Source organism: Amia ocellicauda, chromosome 15 (assembly GCF_036373705.1).
Source record: "Amia ocellicauda isolate fAmiCal2 chromosome 15, fAmiCal2.hap1, whole genome shotgun sequence".
NCBI classification, from domain to species: Eukaryota; Metazoa; Chordata; class Actinopteri; order Amiiformes; family Amiidae; genus Amia; species Amia ocellicauda.
This window is the reverse complement of record NC_089864.1, coordinates 21513466-21527423: the sequence shown is the minus strand read 5'-3', so window position 1 is coordinate 21527423 and position 13958 is coordinate 21513466. Positions and strand designations below refer to the sequence as shown.

General features: G+C 41.6%; 1 protein-coding gene across 10 annotated transcripts in view; it reads left to right on the top strand.

Annotated features, from left to right (window-relative positions):
- The window catches only part of sbf1 (SET binding factor 1), a 75800-nt gene extending 62524 nt beyond the window's left edge, over window positions 1-13276 (top strand). For 4 of the 10 annotated variants that reach the window (XM_066723905.1, XM_066723904.1, XM_066723910.1 and 1 more), the window contains 14 exons: window positions 811-906; window positions 1696-1770; window positions 3026-3198; window positions 3339-3515; window positions 3699-3800; window positions 3918-4103; window positions 4216-4342; window positions 4668-4798; window positions 4954-5187; window positions 6615-6722; window positions 7605-7813; window positions 7947-8034; window positions 8199-8330; window positions 8693-13276. In XM_066723905.1, the coding sequence (XP_066580002.1) occupies window positions 811-906; window positions 1696-1770; window positions 3026-3198; window positions 3339-3515; window positions 3699-3800; window positions 3918-4103; window positions 4216-4342; window positions 4668-4798; window positions 4954-5187; window positions 6615-6722; window positions 7605-7813; window positions 7947-8034; window positions 8199-8330; window positions 8693-8791 (1937 nt within the window). In that variant the 3' untranslated portion in view covers window positions 8792-13276. The remainder of the gene's footprint in view (window positions 1-810; window positions 907-1695; window positions 1771-3025; window positions 3199-3338; window positions 3516-3698; window positions 3801-3917; window positions 4104-4215; window positions 4343-4667; window positions 4799-4953; window positions 5188-6614; window positions 6723-7604; window positions 7814-7946; window positions 8035-8198; window positions 8331-8692) is intronic. The other 6 variants (XM_066723913.1, XM_066723912.1, XM_066723911.1 and 3 more) reach the window with 4 other exon arrangements.
- Window positions 13277-13958: the final 682 nt, after the last annotated feature.

Here is a 13958-nt window from a genome sequence, read left to right as displayed (position 1 = left end):
CCCACAGAGGAGAAAAGAAAATACCTGGATTCAATTGTTTCATATCTGATCCAATGAAATACCAGATTTTTTCCCTTTCACGTCCTTCAGATTTATGACCACCAGCGGTTCCCAAGCAGTGCGGTAAAGCACGTTGCCAGGCTGTAGGCTGAATATGAGCTGCTCTCTGGCTTTGGCTGGTAGTTCCTTTGGGGGTAGAGCACAATTGACTGCTGAGGGAGGGGAGGCAGCCGGAAAACGTGTTTCTCAGCACACGTGTTACTTTTATTGCATCTCGGGGCCCTGTAGGTTCAGAGTGTCGGCTGCGCCATCTGTATTAGATCCTCTGATTGGTGGGTTATGTGGAGTGAGGCATCCTGGGCTTGCAGTGCAACACATTAGCAGGTGGGATAGATAGTCACTTTGTGTATCGGAGGATGCGTGCAGCATTGGAGGCACAGTGGTAAGCCAAATTCCAAACTAGGATACAAAAGGAGGGAAATTAATTAGATTCAAAATTAATACAAATAAATAAATGACTATCATGATGCTGATGATAAATTGGCCACCTGCATGCTATAATTGACTTTAAATTCCATGAAGATAATTCCCTTTTGTGTGGTTTATTCCATTCCCATTGTAAAGTAGGGTAGTCATTTGAAAGATCCTTATATGACCAAATTCAAAATGAGCGTGGAGTGTGAATTTAATACTCAGGCATTCTCCAATTGCCGTCATGGAATTTTGTGGAGCTAATGAAAAAATTCCAATGGAATGTGAAATATTGGGGAAGGTCTGAGAGATTCTAAAGGCGTGCGTTTCGTATTTCAGACTCTTCGGATAAGCAGAGGCAGCCGAAGATCGGGGCTCTGATGAAGCAAGTTATGGGCAGCAAAGAGGAGCTACCAGGTACCTTTAGCAGGGGAGGTGAGAGGAACCCCAGATCTAATCAGCCTCTGTGAAAATGCACCTCTGTAGACACTACCTCTCCCTTGAAGGAAGGATAGTACTACTTTAAAGGATTATCTGAAATGCAGGACCATCGGTCTCCTACCATCTGCTTCTGTGTAGGCCTGTTTCGACCTCCCCTCTGCCACAGTCTACCTTACCTTCCTGCTCTCGTTTTCTCTCAAGGGAGAGATAGGTACTGTAGATAGATGTGACCCCTGGCTGCTGGTCTTGTTTTGTCTTGAGTGCACACGGGTTTCCGATGGTGTCGAAATTCTCTTAAATCTCTTGAGGTTTCTAATGACCCGTTGACTTTAGACCCGGTTATTTTGTTATTATACCACACGTCAAGTGTTTTTGTTTATGGTAGCAAACTAGTGTTTCTATCAAATGTTTTCCTTTACTTGAATTGGCCGTGCCTTCTAATCCACCCTGGGAATTACTTTCCCATCCTTGGCAGGTGGATTTCTAAGGCTGGGAAAAAACTAAAAGACTAATTCCTATCTGAAGAGAACTAGCGTTTATCACAAACTCAATCTCATTGTTCCGAGTCAGATGGGGGGGGAATATAATAATATCCACCTGGAAATATCGTATCCCTCGGCTTACTGTGTACCTACAGCACGTACATGAGAGAAGACAGACGGATTTGTTATGAAGCCGTTACATAAGTGGCTCAGATTGAGTGATTAAAGTGTTTTTTTCAAGCACTTACGTGTTGTTGTCTAAGCCTTCGGTAATAGGCATTTCTGTCCTATTTGACCTCAGTGCCAGGTCAAAGAGCTAGGGTCATCTCTCTGTCTGAGCCTAGAGCTTCGGTGAAGGCAAGAAACACGCGAAGAGGTATAGTAGATCAAACAAATGGCTTCAACTTAAACGTAACCTGTCGGTACGCTAACCATGGTGTCAGCCTGTCTTAACCAGTGCTATGTGTTATGTAAATCATTGTCTATGACTTACAAAACTAACTTAATTTTTTTATTCTGCTCTAAGTATAATAGTTTAACAAGTTGTGTGGTGATTTTGCTTAAGAACTGTTGTACTTGCGTACCTTCTTCGTATATTGTGAAATTAAATATGTCCGTGCCTAGCTATTTGTGTTTTTATGTTTTGCCTTCTCCAGTTTCTAAAAATCAGTAAATTACATTACAAGTGATTCCTTTTGGTCTAACTTGAGCAGAACACATCACCGATTGTACTGGCCAACCCTTATGAAAAATGTACAGTTAAGTACACCATACTGTAGTATACCTAAAGTGTGCACATCATATATAGTTAACCTGACTTATTTTATAAGGTCTATGTTAAGATTTGTTTACAGGCTTTGCTAAACCTTGGTAAGCTTCCCAAATTCAAAATGATGTGTCCTGTAGCAAAATTGACCTTAAATAGGCTTCTGCTGCTGCATAAATATGATCATAGAAAGCAAAAAAAAAAAAAAAAAAAAAAAATCACAAATCAGTGAAAGGAAACTTTTTCAGATTTTTTTTATAGAAGTACATTGCTATGCTTTGTAGGCAATTCTTGTGCCTGTCAAAAGTGTACCTGTACAATGTGTTGGTGACAGTATGGTAAATAATGCATGTTTGTTTTTGCTTCCAGGACAACTTGAGATAAGCAATGTGGCCTTTGTGCAGAAACCTTCAGGAGTCTGGTGCAATCTGAATGTTTCTATGAAAAAATGCTTTGTCGTTTATAAGATGGCCAAAATTAAAAAAAAAAAAAAAAAAAACGTCCTTGATTTAATCTGTTTCATCAGTTTTACAACAGAGCAAGTGTAATAACACTGACAAGGGAGATTCAGATAATGCCATTTACCTTCTTCGCAATTTCTATCTGAAATCTAATGTATTTCTCAAAATGACCCCAATCCAGAACAATGATCCAAATCAATATTAATATTTAGATTTGATTGCTGCAAATTGATTGACCAGCGGATTCCCCTAGGTCACATGCTTCACAATGTTAATACCTGTGCAAGAAAATAAATCGGAAATCAGTTTTCTCTTTAGCATAGTGTTCTTGGCACTGCTGTCACCCAAGCATGATTCACCATGGAAGTCTCGTCTTACCCGCCTTATTTCTACGTGTATTACAGGCAAGTGGGGTAGTATCCGTGTCAGTGGGCGGATAAGCAGTTACAACCCAGATATCGGCACCCGGCTGGCAGGCAAGGACTCTCCGCAGGCCAACGGAGGGCCTTCGGAGACGCACTTCCTCCGACAGCAGAGGGCACACCTTTACATCATCGGAGACAAATCTCAGCTAAAGGTAATGGGCTGTGCTGGCTCAGTCTCTGAAGGCTTTGTGTCCATCTGGTGTAACTTTGGAATTCCCTCAAACAGATGTTGTCATTTCCCTGCTTCGTGAGTCTTTCCCCCCCATGGCTCATTGTCTTAATTTCTCTGAAGGGTGCCAAGCAGGATTCCTTCCAGCAGTGGGAGGTTGTGCCCATCGAGGTGTTCGATGTGAGGCAGGTGAAAACCAGCTTCAAGAAGCTCATGAAGGCCTGTGTTCCCAGCTCCTCATCTCTAGACTCCAATATGACTTTCTACCGGTGCCTTGAAGAGTCCGAGTGGATGTGCCTGGTAATGTTTCCTCTCGTTCAGTAGCGTGCCGGAGGTGCAGCAGCCTCCTTGTGTAGCAAACCTATATGACTGACAATCCACTGGGACAGACCCCGTTATTTAGCGATGAGAAAACCTAAAAATACCCTTGATTCCAGCTGGCCGACAGCTCATGCGCCTGGGTTTGTCGTTCCCTCTCTGCAGCTTCACAAGGTCCTCCAGGTCTCTGTGTTGGTGGTGGAGTTACTGGACACCGGCTCCTCAGTGATGGTCAGCTTGGAGGACGGCTGGGACATCACCACACAGGTACCTGGACACTGTCCCTGAGGAGAGATTAGGGACACAGAGGCAGCAGCTGTCTGAACAGTGCGGACCTGTGTCCCCCCCCCACTCAGCGTCCCCTGTCCTCATTTGTCCCTGCAGGTGGTGTCTCTGGTGCAGCTGCTGTCAGACCCGTACTACCGCACCTTTGACGGCTTCCGCCTGCTGGTGGAAAAGGAGTGGCTGTCGTTCGGCCATCGCTTCAGCCATCGCGGCGCCCAGACCATGACCAGTCAGAGCAGCGGCTTCACGCCCGTCTTCCTGCAGTTCCTGGATTGTGTCCATCAGGTAAGAACATCAACATCTGATGTGTGTGTCTGTCCTTGTGTACGTGAATGGGATCAATAATGGCATTTCAACGCACTGGTCTGTGTGTAACTCTGCCCCCCCTTCTTTTCAGATTCACCTGCAGTTTCCAATGGAGTTTGAGTTCAGTCAATACTACTTGAAGTTCCTGGCCTACCACTATGTCTCCAACCGGTTCAGGACCTTCTTGCTGGACTCCGATTATGAGAGGATCGAGCTCGGTGAGTCTCGCTCAGTGAGGAGAGCGCCGGCACAATCCAGTACTGCAGTGTGTGTTTAACCGCACAGCTTTGAAGACATTAATCTCACCGGACCGTGACCGAACGTGTTTCATGCTCGATGGAGTCAAACACAGAACGAGTCGTGCATTGCTGACCTTCTGGCTGCCATTTCAGAGATTTTAATTGTGTATTAGTACTTAACTCTCTGTCTAGGTGGACGGCATTGGCCTTTGAAGAGGACTTCCTCCTGCCCTTAGACTTGAGGTGATGATAAGAGTCTGAGGCAGCCACCATATCGCATAACCATTCCCCCCCTCCTCCACAGGTGTGATGTACGAGGAGAAAGGTGAACGGAAAAACCCACAAGTTTACAAGTCAGTCTGGGATAACATCGACCGCCTGAACAAGAAAACACCCATCTTCTTTAACTACATGTTTTCTCCCGAGGACGGAGAGGTGAGGGATATTGTAACTGAGTTTACTGAGTCACTCCCTCTTTTGTGCTTGAGCTGCCATCTGGCGGTGTAACAGTGTACTGCAGAAGAGTCCACTGATGTTTTTGCTTCTCCTTTTTTTTTCCTTTCTTTTTTTTGTGTTGGGGGGGGCGGCAGGTGTTGAAGCCATACAGTTGCATTTCAAACCTGAAGGTGTGGGAGTTCTACACCGAAGAGACTCTGTCAGAGGGCCCCTCGTACGACTGGGAGCTGATCCACGGGCGACCAGAGACGACCGAGGAGGCAGAGCGCCAGGACACCTCGGCCCCCAAGTCTCAGCGCAAGATCATCTGGCCCTGCTACGACAACAAGAGCAAAGTGGAGCCTGACGCCATCACTAAACTCTTCCAGGTCAGTGCGGCGCTCACTTCTCTGCAACTCGCACCCTGTCTGTGCGACTGAAGCATGGAAGTCACAGATCAGTGCAAAGCTTGAGTGAATTGCTAAAACAAAAACAGTTGTGCTCACAGAACTTACAGAACTTAACTTACAGAATACGTGCCAAGGTGACGCATAAAAACAACTTAATCTGTAAGGCTGAATTTTAGCTGACTGAAGGGATAGTGCAGCGCTCAGAAAAACAAACCATGTTTTCCCTCGATATACTGTAGACTTTGTGTCTGATTGTACGCTGCATTAGTATGATTGATGCAGCAATACTTTAATAAGCTTATTTGTAATAGCTGCATAAAACATAATTAAAAACAATAAGTGTAACAGTATTGTAGTCTAATTTCCTTGGTTGCACAAATGGTAGGTATCCCCCCACACACGTACACACTCCAAAACTTTGCAATATCTCCCAGTGGGATTAAATTATTGTGCAAGTGAGGGTACATTTCTGTCTGTATTGTACAGTAAATAATCCTGTCAAATACAGGGTATTTGAGGTTGGCCTTAAGCAGTTTTGCGTGGCTGTTACTGGTCCACGGTAACACTGTTTACAGTCTTGTGTGCTTTATTTAGGTTGCCCTTTTTTGTGCATTATTTGCATGTCAGCATTCCAAAGTTTTTACAGTGCTAAACATGACAGTTCTTTTGGCAACCTTGCTGTAAGACAATACAGCACCTGCCAAGCAAAAGAAACCAGAGCACGTTGGAGTCGGCTGGTAACAAAGCACTCGCTTAAGGATTCAACACTAATTAGAACATGTTCTCTGCCTGTGATAATCATTGTATCAAAGATGTCACAAACTTATGTACCACATGTTCACAGTTATAAATTTTGAGTTAAAATGTTAAAATTAGTCCCAGTTTACAGAGAGATAAACAGGTGGATTGTGTGCACTGCTACGGTCATTGCAAAACAGATGTTTATATAAGAAGTTAATATTTATGTTCCGTAGCATTTAAACATAGCTAAACTGTTCATTAATTTGCTATGGGACGGGCCCACAATGGGGAAAAGATCTCAAACCACTAAACTATTTGATAGCTATATTTTTTTAGCAAGCTTAACCAACATCAAAGTTTAAAATATTCAGACTTCATAGCATAGGTAGGCATTGTAATATCCCTACTCTTTACCTTAATGCCTGAAGATAATTGCAGTCATCCCATTTTAAATCTGGCTCAATTCCAATTTGGGCTTTCTCTATCTTGCTTGCCTACATTTCCATTTAGTTTAATAAGCTAAATAATTCCTGTCATTTCCATTTTATCTGCCATGTTGTGCATTAATGGCAAGTGTATGAAATGAGTCCAGTGCTGCAAGTGTATAAAACCTGTAAAGTTCACTGGTTATGTTTTGTTTGAAATCTGCGGTTTGTCTTGCGTAGGAGCTGCAGTCTCTAGAGGTGGAACTGGGACAAGTGTCAGAGAAGTGGAAGGATACTTGGGATAAAATCAAAGCCACACAACGCACAGAGACCAAACTGGAGCACAGGGTGAGTCCCCCACAGGCATCTGAGGACCTCAGACTGTTTATCTATCCCTGTTAACATTTCATTCTATTTAAGGGGATTAAATGCTTATAAAATCTGCTTAGTGCACCCTAGCTGTTTGTTTTGGTCCTATAAACTGCATATTTCAGATTTCACATACCATATGACTGTCCTATTCAGCCACAGGTGGTGGATGTGTTTTATAGTTGTGTTTTATCATTTTATAATAATTTCAGACTTTTTCTACCATCTTGTGGTAGAAATCCAAACAGCAACGTTTGCTCAGTTAAAAAACAAAAACAATGGGAAATGTTAATGTTGTGCACTGTTTTACTGCATCCTTCTCCCAGACGTACAAAGGATTTAATTCACTATAACATCATGAGAGTATCTTAGTCCAGTTTCCTTCAAAATGAACGTAGACCCTTTTAAAAGATATATATGCATTTATCCTTGTCTATAAATACATCAATACCAACTTTATTATTATTAGTTAGGATATAGTTAATCATGTATTATTATTAATAGTATCCTGTACAGTTACATTAACATATTACACTGTTTATTATGTAACATGCATGGTATCTATGAACAGTCAACTAGTATTGACCAACATTAACGACTTGCATTCATGACCGTATTGTAACCATCAGCAACTCAGCTGGAATCGAAACGTTACTGACTATCAGTTCATCACAAACTAAATGTGTGCATTAGTATAACTATAACCTGATTATCAGCAGTTAATACACACCCCTTAAACTCAAGAGTGACCGAATACATATCTGTGTGTATATATGTGTGTGTATATATATATATATATATATATATGTGTGTGTGTGTATATCTGTGTGATTTTGTGTGTGTTTGTCCCTGTGTGTGCAGCACACCCTCTCCACCTCCCTTCTGATGTCCTCCAACTTGAGCCACCACCGGCGCGTCAACCTGCAGGAGAGCGGGGTGGGCTCCTCCCTCAACCTGACGCTGGACACCGAGAGCAGCTCCACCTCCACCCCCTCCGGGAGCATGGTGGGGGGGCGGCCCAGCACCAGCACACTCTACAGCCAGTTCCAGACCACCGAGAGCGAACACAGGTCAGAGCCCCGCCACAGGGGCCCGGAAACGCCTCATTGTTAGTCTGCAGTTTGACCACGGAGATTTGTTTTTTGTATACTTCACCAGTGAGACAATCCAGGCTGACCAAACGAGACCTCCTTGTCATTCCAGGTCCTTTGAGGGAATTCTTTACAAGAAAGGTGCTTTGCTGAAGCCGTGGAAACCTCGCTGGTTCGTGTTGGACAAAACGAAGCACCAGGTACAGCTTGCATTGCATTATTTTCCTTTCAGGGTCTGACAGCCCTCGTCACTCCCACATCGCAGACATCTGGAGCTGGAACATCTGTTCCAGCTCCGGTTCCTGTCTGTCCAGTTTGCTGTACGTCCAGAGCTTAAAACGAATCTCTTTCTCATATTTTCCAGCTAAGGTACTATGAGAACCGGCAAGATAAAGACTGTAAAGGCGTGATTGATCTGGCCGAAGTGGAGTCGGTCACCCCTGGGACCCCCACCATGGGAGCCCCCAAAGCCATCGATGAGAAAGCCTTCTTTGATGTGAGTAGCCCGATTTCTAGAATAGATTTAATTCCTCGCGTTGCCTCATGTTCATTCAAATGTGGAATAGTGTTTCAAATGGTTAATAATCGCTGTTTACTGCTGCCATCCACAGGCCTTTGACATGTATCAATTATTCATACACATCGGGTGATATCATTTGTAATCCCTATTAGCACTTGAGAAAGGCAAACACTTCAAATAAGACCATGTACTTTTGAGTCTTTTTCTTTCTAGAATGGTTGAATACACACTTTGCAAGACTAATTCATACTTCAATGTTTTTAAAGAAATTCTCCTCTGATGTCGTGTGGTCCTAACTGTAAGTTGTCCTGGTTTGACACTGTGTTTTGTTTCTGCAGCTCAAGACGACAAAAAGGTTCTATAACTTCTGTGCACAAGACAGCCATAATGCGCAGTTGTGGATCGACAGTATACAGAGTTGCTTGTCTGATGCATAATAACTTTAACTGAAGAAGACGTCAGTGCGGGAGGCTGAAGCAAAGCATTTTCACCAGGAAAAGGGGAATGTGATGCGACTGAGCCCTGGAGAGGAAACTGTGCAGAACGAACAATGAACACCTCCAGTGGTCAGTCGCAGGCCCCGCGAAAGCATGAGTGGAAGTGTCATTGGGTGACCTTGTTCAGTATTGGTGACATTGAACTGCTGATATCACGTCACCGAAATTCAGTGTTTTATCTTTTTTGTTTTCCTTTTTGTAATTCTTCCAAGGCTATTGTGCTGTTGTGTCACTGTTTACAACAGCCCTGGTAAGATCCTGCTACCATCAGCCACCTTAGTTGACCACTGTTTACTCGTGAATGCATAATGAGAAGGTGTTTGCATCATTTTGGACAAGATCCTGCTCTCTCCAGACCACACGTACACAACCACTAACTGGCACCCCACTGCTGCCACTCCACCGAACCCAACACTCCCAATCTTGAGTGAAGGACTGTACATCTGACCGACCAAGAAGGAGGCCTGTTAATGTAGCCATGTTTGTGTTGTCTAGACTCTTCTATAGAGCCTGTGCTAAATGATATGGAAAGACTGAGGAGATTGTCATTTGTTTCCCAGGAATAAGGACAGTGTTTTCCTTAGCCACAATCTTTCCCTTGGCTCTTAATTGTCAGCACTATACTGGGTGGATTTTTTTCTTTTTAATCTATCAAAAGATATGTCAAGTGAACCGGTCTCATCTACTGTATGTTGTCCACTGCACTTTAATCTGGGGGAATATATGGTTCTGCCCATTATGCGTATTATATTTTTCTAATTCGGGGGTAATTGGAGCTCCTTTGGCCCACAGAGTTGCGTTCCAGTCCAACTAAGATTAAAGTGTGTCTGCGGCCGTTATTTCAGAGGACCGTGAGCAGGTGGGGGCACTTCTGCTTCCCAGAGCCTTGCTTGAATGGACAGAAATACAGGAAGTCCTCTAACTGGACAAACAGGGAGAAAAGTGAACCATTGTGTTCTACTTTTTCATGTCGGTTAATTGAATACCAACCCAATCGTAAAGCATAAGCGTTTTGTGACAAGCATTTGCCCTTGGTGTCTGTCAAACAAATGCCAGTTAGAGAATATATTCAAATTAATCCTGGCAAAGAGAGCTTTCCAATTCATTTGATTGTTTACAAAGCAGCTACCAACAATATATGAGATCACTTCCTTTTTTTATTTGATTTTGTTTTTGTAAGAAACCACTATTAATGCTCCAATTTTAAGGGATGCATAAGGAGAACGAGGGATATATATTTTTTTGCTATTTTACTTATGCAAAAGAAAACGAATTGAAGATGCAAAGAAAATGGGAAAGGGGAATTCCATAATGACTAGAGGATGCTAGAGTTGTTTACACCACACCGCTGTGAGAGGCTTGAACTCGCTGGGCCACAGATCACTTCACACAAATATAGAACAAAATATATAGAAATAAAAACTTCTCCTGGAAGCTAACATGTACCTTTGTCATAATTAGTAATACAAAAACAAAACTATACAAAATATGTATCTCTGCATGAATTTGAAATATCTATTGTAAGAGGTTTTTTTAGGGACTGTTTTTATGATTTGTGTGATTTCAAAAGGGGGGGGGATTTAATCAGATTTGTAAAACAAATTGGACATTCCAAATGCTTCAGTTAATTTCCAAATGAACAAGTCCATCTGGACATCAGTCAAAAACCATTGCCAGTCAGTCATGTAAAGTGTAGTTTCACAGGATCCCGTGTTAGCTACTGTTAACACATGTAAAAACACACAGGATCCCGTGTTAGGTATTGAGTAAAAACTCAGGCAGTCCTGATGTTCAGCAAGTTATTTTGAATGAAAAAACAATTGGGTCTTCTTATCTACATGGGACTGTAGTTACTAAATAGACAGTCTGTTAGTTTGCCCTTTGCCGTTTACTTCCCTGTACTGCAGTTCTCTGTAAGATGCAGTCGCAGCCCTTTCTGTGCAGCACACCTGTCACACAGACATGACGGGGGAAAGCCGGCGCTCCCGTTTAAGTTTTGGGTCGTCTCAGCCAGTTTCAGCTCTCTCACAGCTGTGTTTTTTATTAATGACCAGTGTTTTAGCTAGAGGCTGTTACATTCTTGTAAAGCTTGTATATAGTTTAATCTATGTTGTCATGCAGAGCTTTTTAGAGAGATTATATATCTGTACAGTGTAATGATACAGAACAGGCACTCATTGTTACTTGGCAATTGGCAGAGTAAAGATGTTTTGCCACAGTTTCCAGTTTTCTCCCCCAGGTGCTTCTTAACAAAGCGATATGCAGCCTGTTTTGTCAAGATGTGAGATGTTTTACTAGACAAATTCATTTCAATTTATGTAAAAGACCCCACAGCCATTAACAACACAGTATGTAAAACCTCCAAACTGGTGGAGTTTTTGCACCACTGTTGCACCATTCATATTCCCACTGTGCAAGATGTCCATTCCTCTTCTTCAGAGGGAACACTCCTGCAGAGCGGAAATATCATTCACACTGAGTTTTTGTTGTTGTTGTTTTTTGTTTTTTTAATTAAAAGTGACACAAATCTGCCATCTTTCTTTAAAATGAATCCTCAGCTCGACACATCATCACCACAAGGCCTAGCAAGCTGTAATCCCATTTTACCCACAGGTTGACGAGTCACTAATACACCAGTGCTTTTGCAGTACTGTTTGTAGTCTTTCACCCAGCAAATGGGTAGATTCAAGATTGCTATCTTAAGTAGAATCTCATTCACTCTTTAGTACATGGGCACTTGATGACACCCTTTGATTTTGAACAAACCTTTCTGAAACTACTAAATTAGCTCTGTGTGTAGATGTATGTAAGAGAACTTCTAGAAGTATTTGTAGTCCAGCAGTGGAGATTTCTTCATGTTAATGAGGTCAAGAAATCACATGCGTTCTGCCAGTGGAGGTGTTGCTTTCATTCACTTGACAATTTCAATCAAACAGGCCTTCTGGTTAAAAAAATAAAATAATTAGTAAATCAATCAAAAACCCGCAACTTCATCCCTCATCAGCTACAGGGCTAATGCTCCTGTGAATATGAATACAGACAAAAATGATTGGGTTTTCTAATATTTAATGCTATTATAGTTCATTTCACCACCTTGTCCTCAGCTGCTGCTTTGTGTAATTGTACAAGTGGGTTATTAACATCCTGTCTCCATGTCATGAGCTAAATTATTAATAAGATTCAGACGTTCACTAGAGAGGTTCATGGGCAGCCTTAGAAGGGCTTTTCTTGACGGTATGATAGTACAAATGCGACAGTGTTTATATTTAAGTTTTTTCACAGGAGTCCCTGTTTTTTTTTTTAAAGAGGTCCTGTGGTTGATCCCATTGCTTTGAAAAGGAAAACTTTGGAATTGTGTCAACTGAGGCTGGCAATAAACGAGAGAATGTGTTACTCTGGAAAGTAAACTGGTAATTATTCTCTCTTGTTGTCCAAGGAGGCTAAAGAAAGTAACAGAGTTTTTGTTGTTTTTTAACAGAAGCTGTAGCAGATACTAAATCTTAGAGCCGACCTTGCAGCGAGACCAGGCTTTGTTTTGGAGCTCTATAAAAGGTGGACTGGAAAATGTGGCAAACGATGCATTTGAACACAAACACTCCTACACACACACGCACACACATGCACATGCACATGCACACACACACACACACCATGCTGTGTAAAAACATGGTATTCCTCATGTCTTGTCAAACTTCAGTTTCATTATAGATGTTTATCTAATAACTATCACTGTATATACTATTAAATTTTATGTAACGTATGGTAGTAATTTATTTAACTTTGTCATGTGTAAGAAAGGTGAAAGTTTGCCCTTTAAACATCACTTTTTTATTTTTAGTAGCTTCCCAATATGTGCCATTGTTTATGTCTGTATTAACACTGCTACTCTTTCTTTCTGTTCTGTTCTTACACAAAAGTGAAACCTGCATATATATTTTTTTTAGTATATAATCTGCTTCTGACATAGAAGAACTATGTCGTCTTCAGGCCAAGAAACAAACCTTTAATTTTTCAGGGAATAATTTACCTTCAGTTTAATTTAGTTTTCATTTCAGGAAAACGGCCCCTCTCTTCACCTTGTGTGTCGCACCATCGACAATTTGACACCGACTGTCACTGGCTGCGTAGTTTTCCACTCTCCTATGCAAACATCAGCGAGTAAATTATTCCCTAGTCTGGAGGGGTGTGTAGAACATCAGCTGCTTTTTTTTTTTTCTTTTTCCATAAATATTCTGAGCCAGGTTATGTTGTCAATCATGTCCATATTTTCTTTTTTCTTTTTTTAGGATTAAACAACAAACATTCTGGGTTTAATATTTGGTGGTATTGTCTGTTTTCATCTTTGTTTTTAATCTGTCATTTCATTTCTTCTAAACTTTCAGAAGGATGTTCAGGCAACCCAGTCAAATAAATGTACATATCTCATTGGGTGTTCACCATTTAGTTTTTGTTTAACATTGGGGGTCTTGGGACTGCAAGTTTCAAAAGCACAGATTATACAGTCTAGCTAAGACCTCTAAGTTGTAGATTTTGTCCATTCAAAATATTTTTTTTTTTGGGAGGGGAGGTGTAATTTGCTTAGATTCCACGGTAGATTACATTTGCATGTGATTTACTGAAGATGGATGGTTATTGTGACCTTATTTAAACTCTTAGTGTGCTCTAGACTCCTGCTAAAAAGCCACTTGACTGACAATAAGATGTTCAGCTTTTTCTTTTTTACTGAATTCAGGGGTGGTGCCCTAGACTACCAATATCCCTGTCAGATGTATTGTTCGAATTTATGCCTGAAGTGTGATGTACACAACTGTACACACAGTGACGGAAGGAGATTCATATCCGGGGATACACTTCCATATGTATCCAGTTCTTCAGTGGCTGTTTCTTTACCCCATGTGGTGGTAATATCAGTTTTAGGTCTTCTGTGCTCAATTTGCAATGTCAGGTGGAACAGGGCTTCGTTTTATGCAATTTACATGTTCTGCATCTTTTAGCAACATTTTTATAATTTTCCCTTTATGAAAACATCTCAGAAATACACTTTTCCTTTTATAGAGGAACTGAATGTTCTTGTTATAAACAGTTTTGTATAGTTTTAAGTTATTTG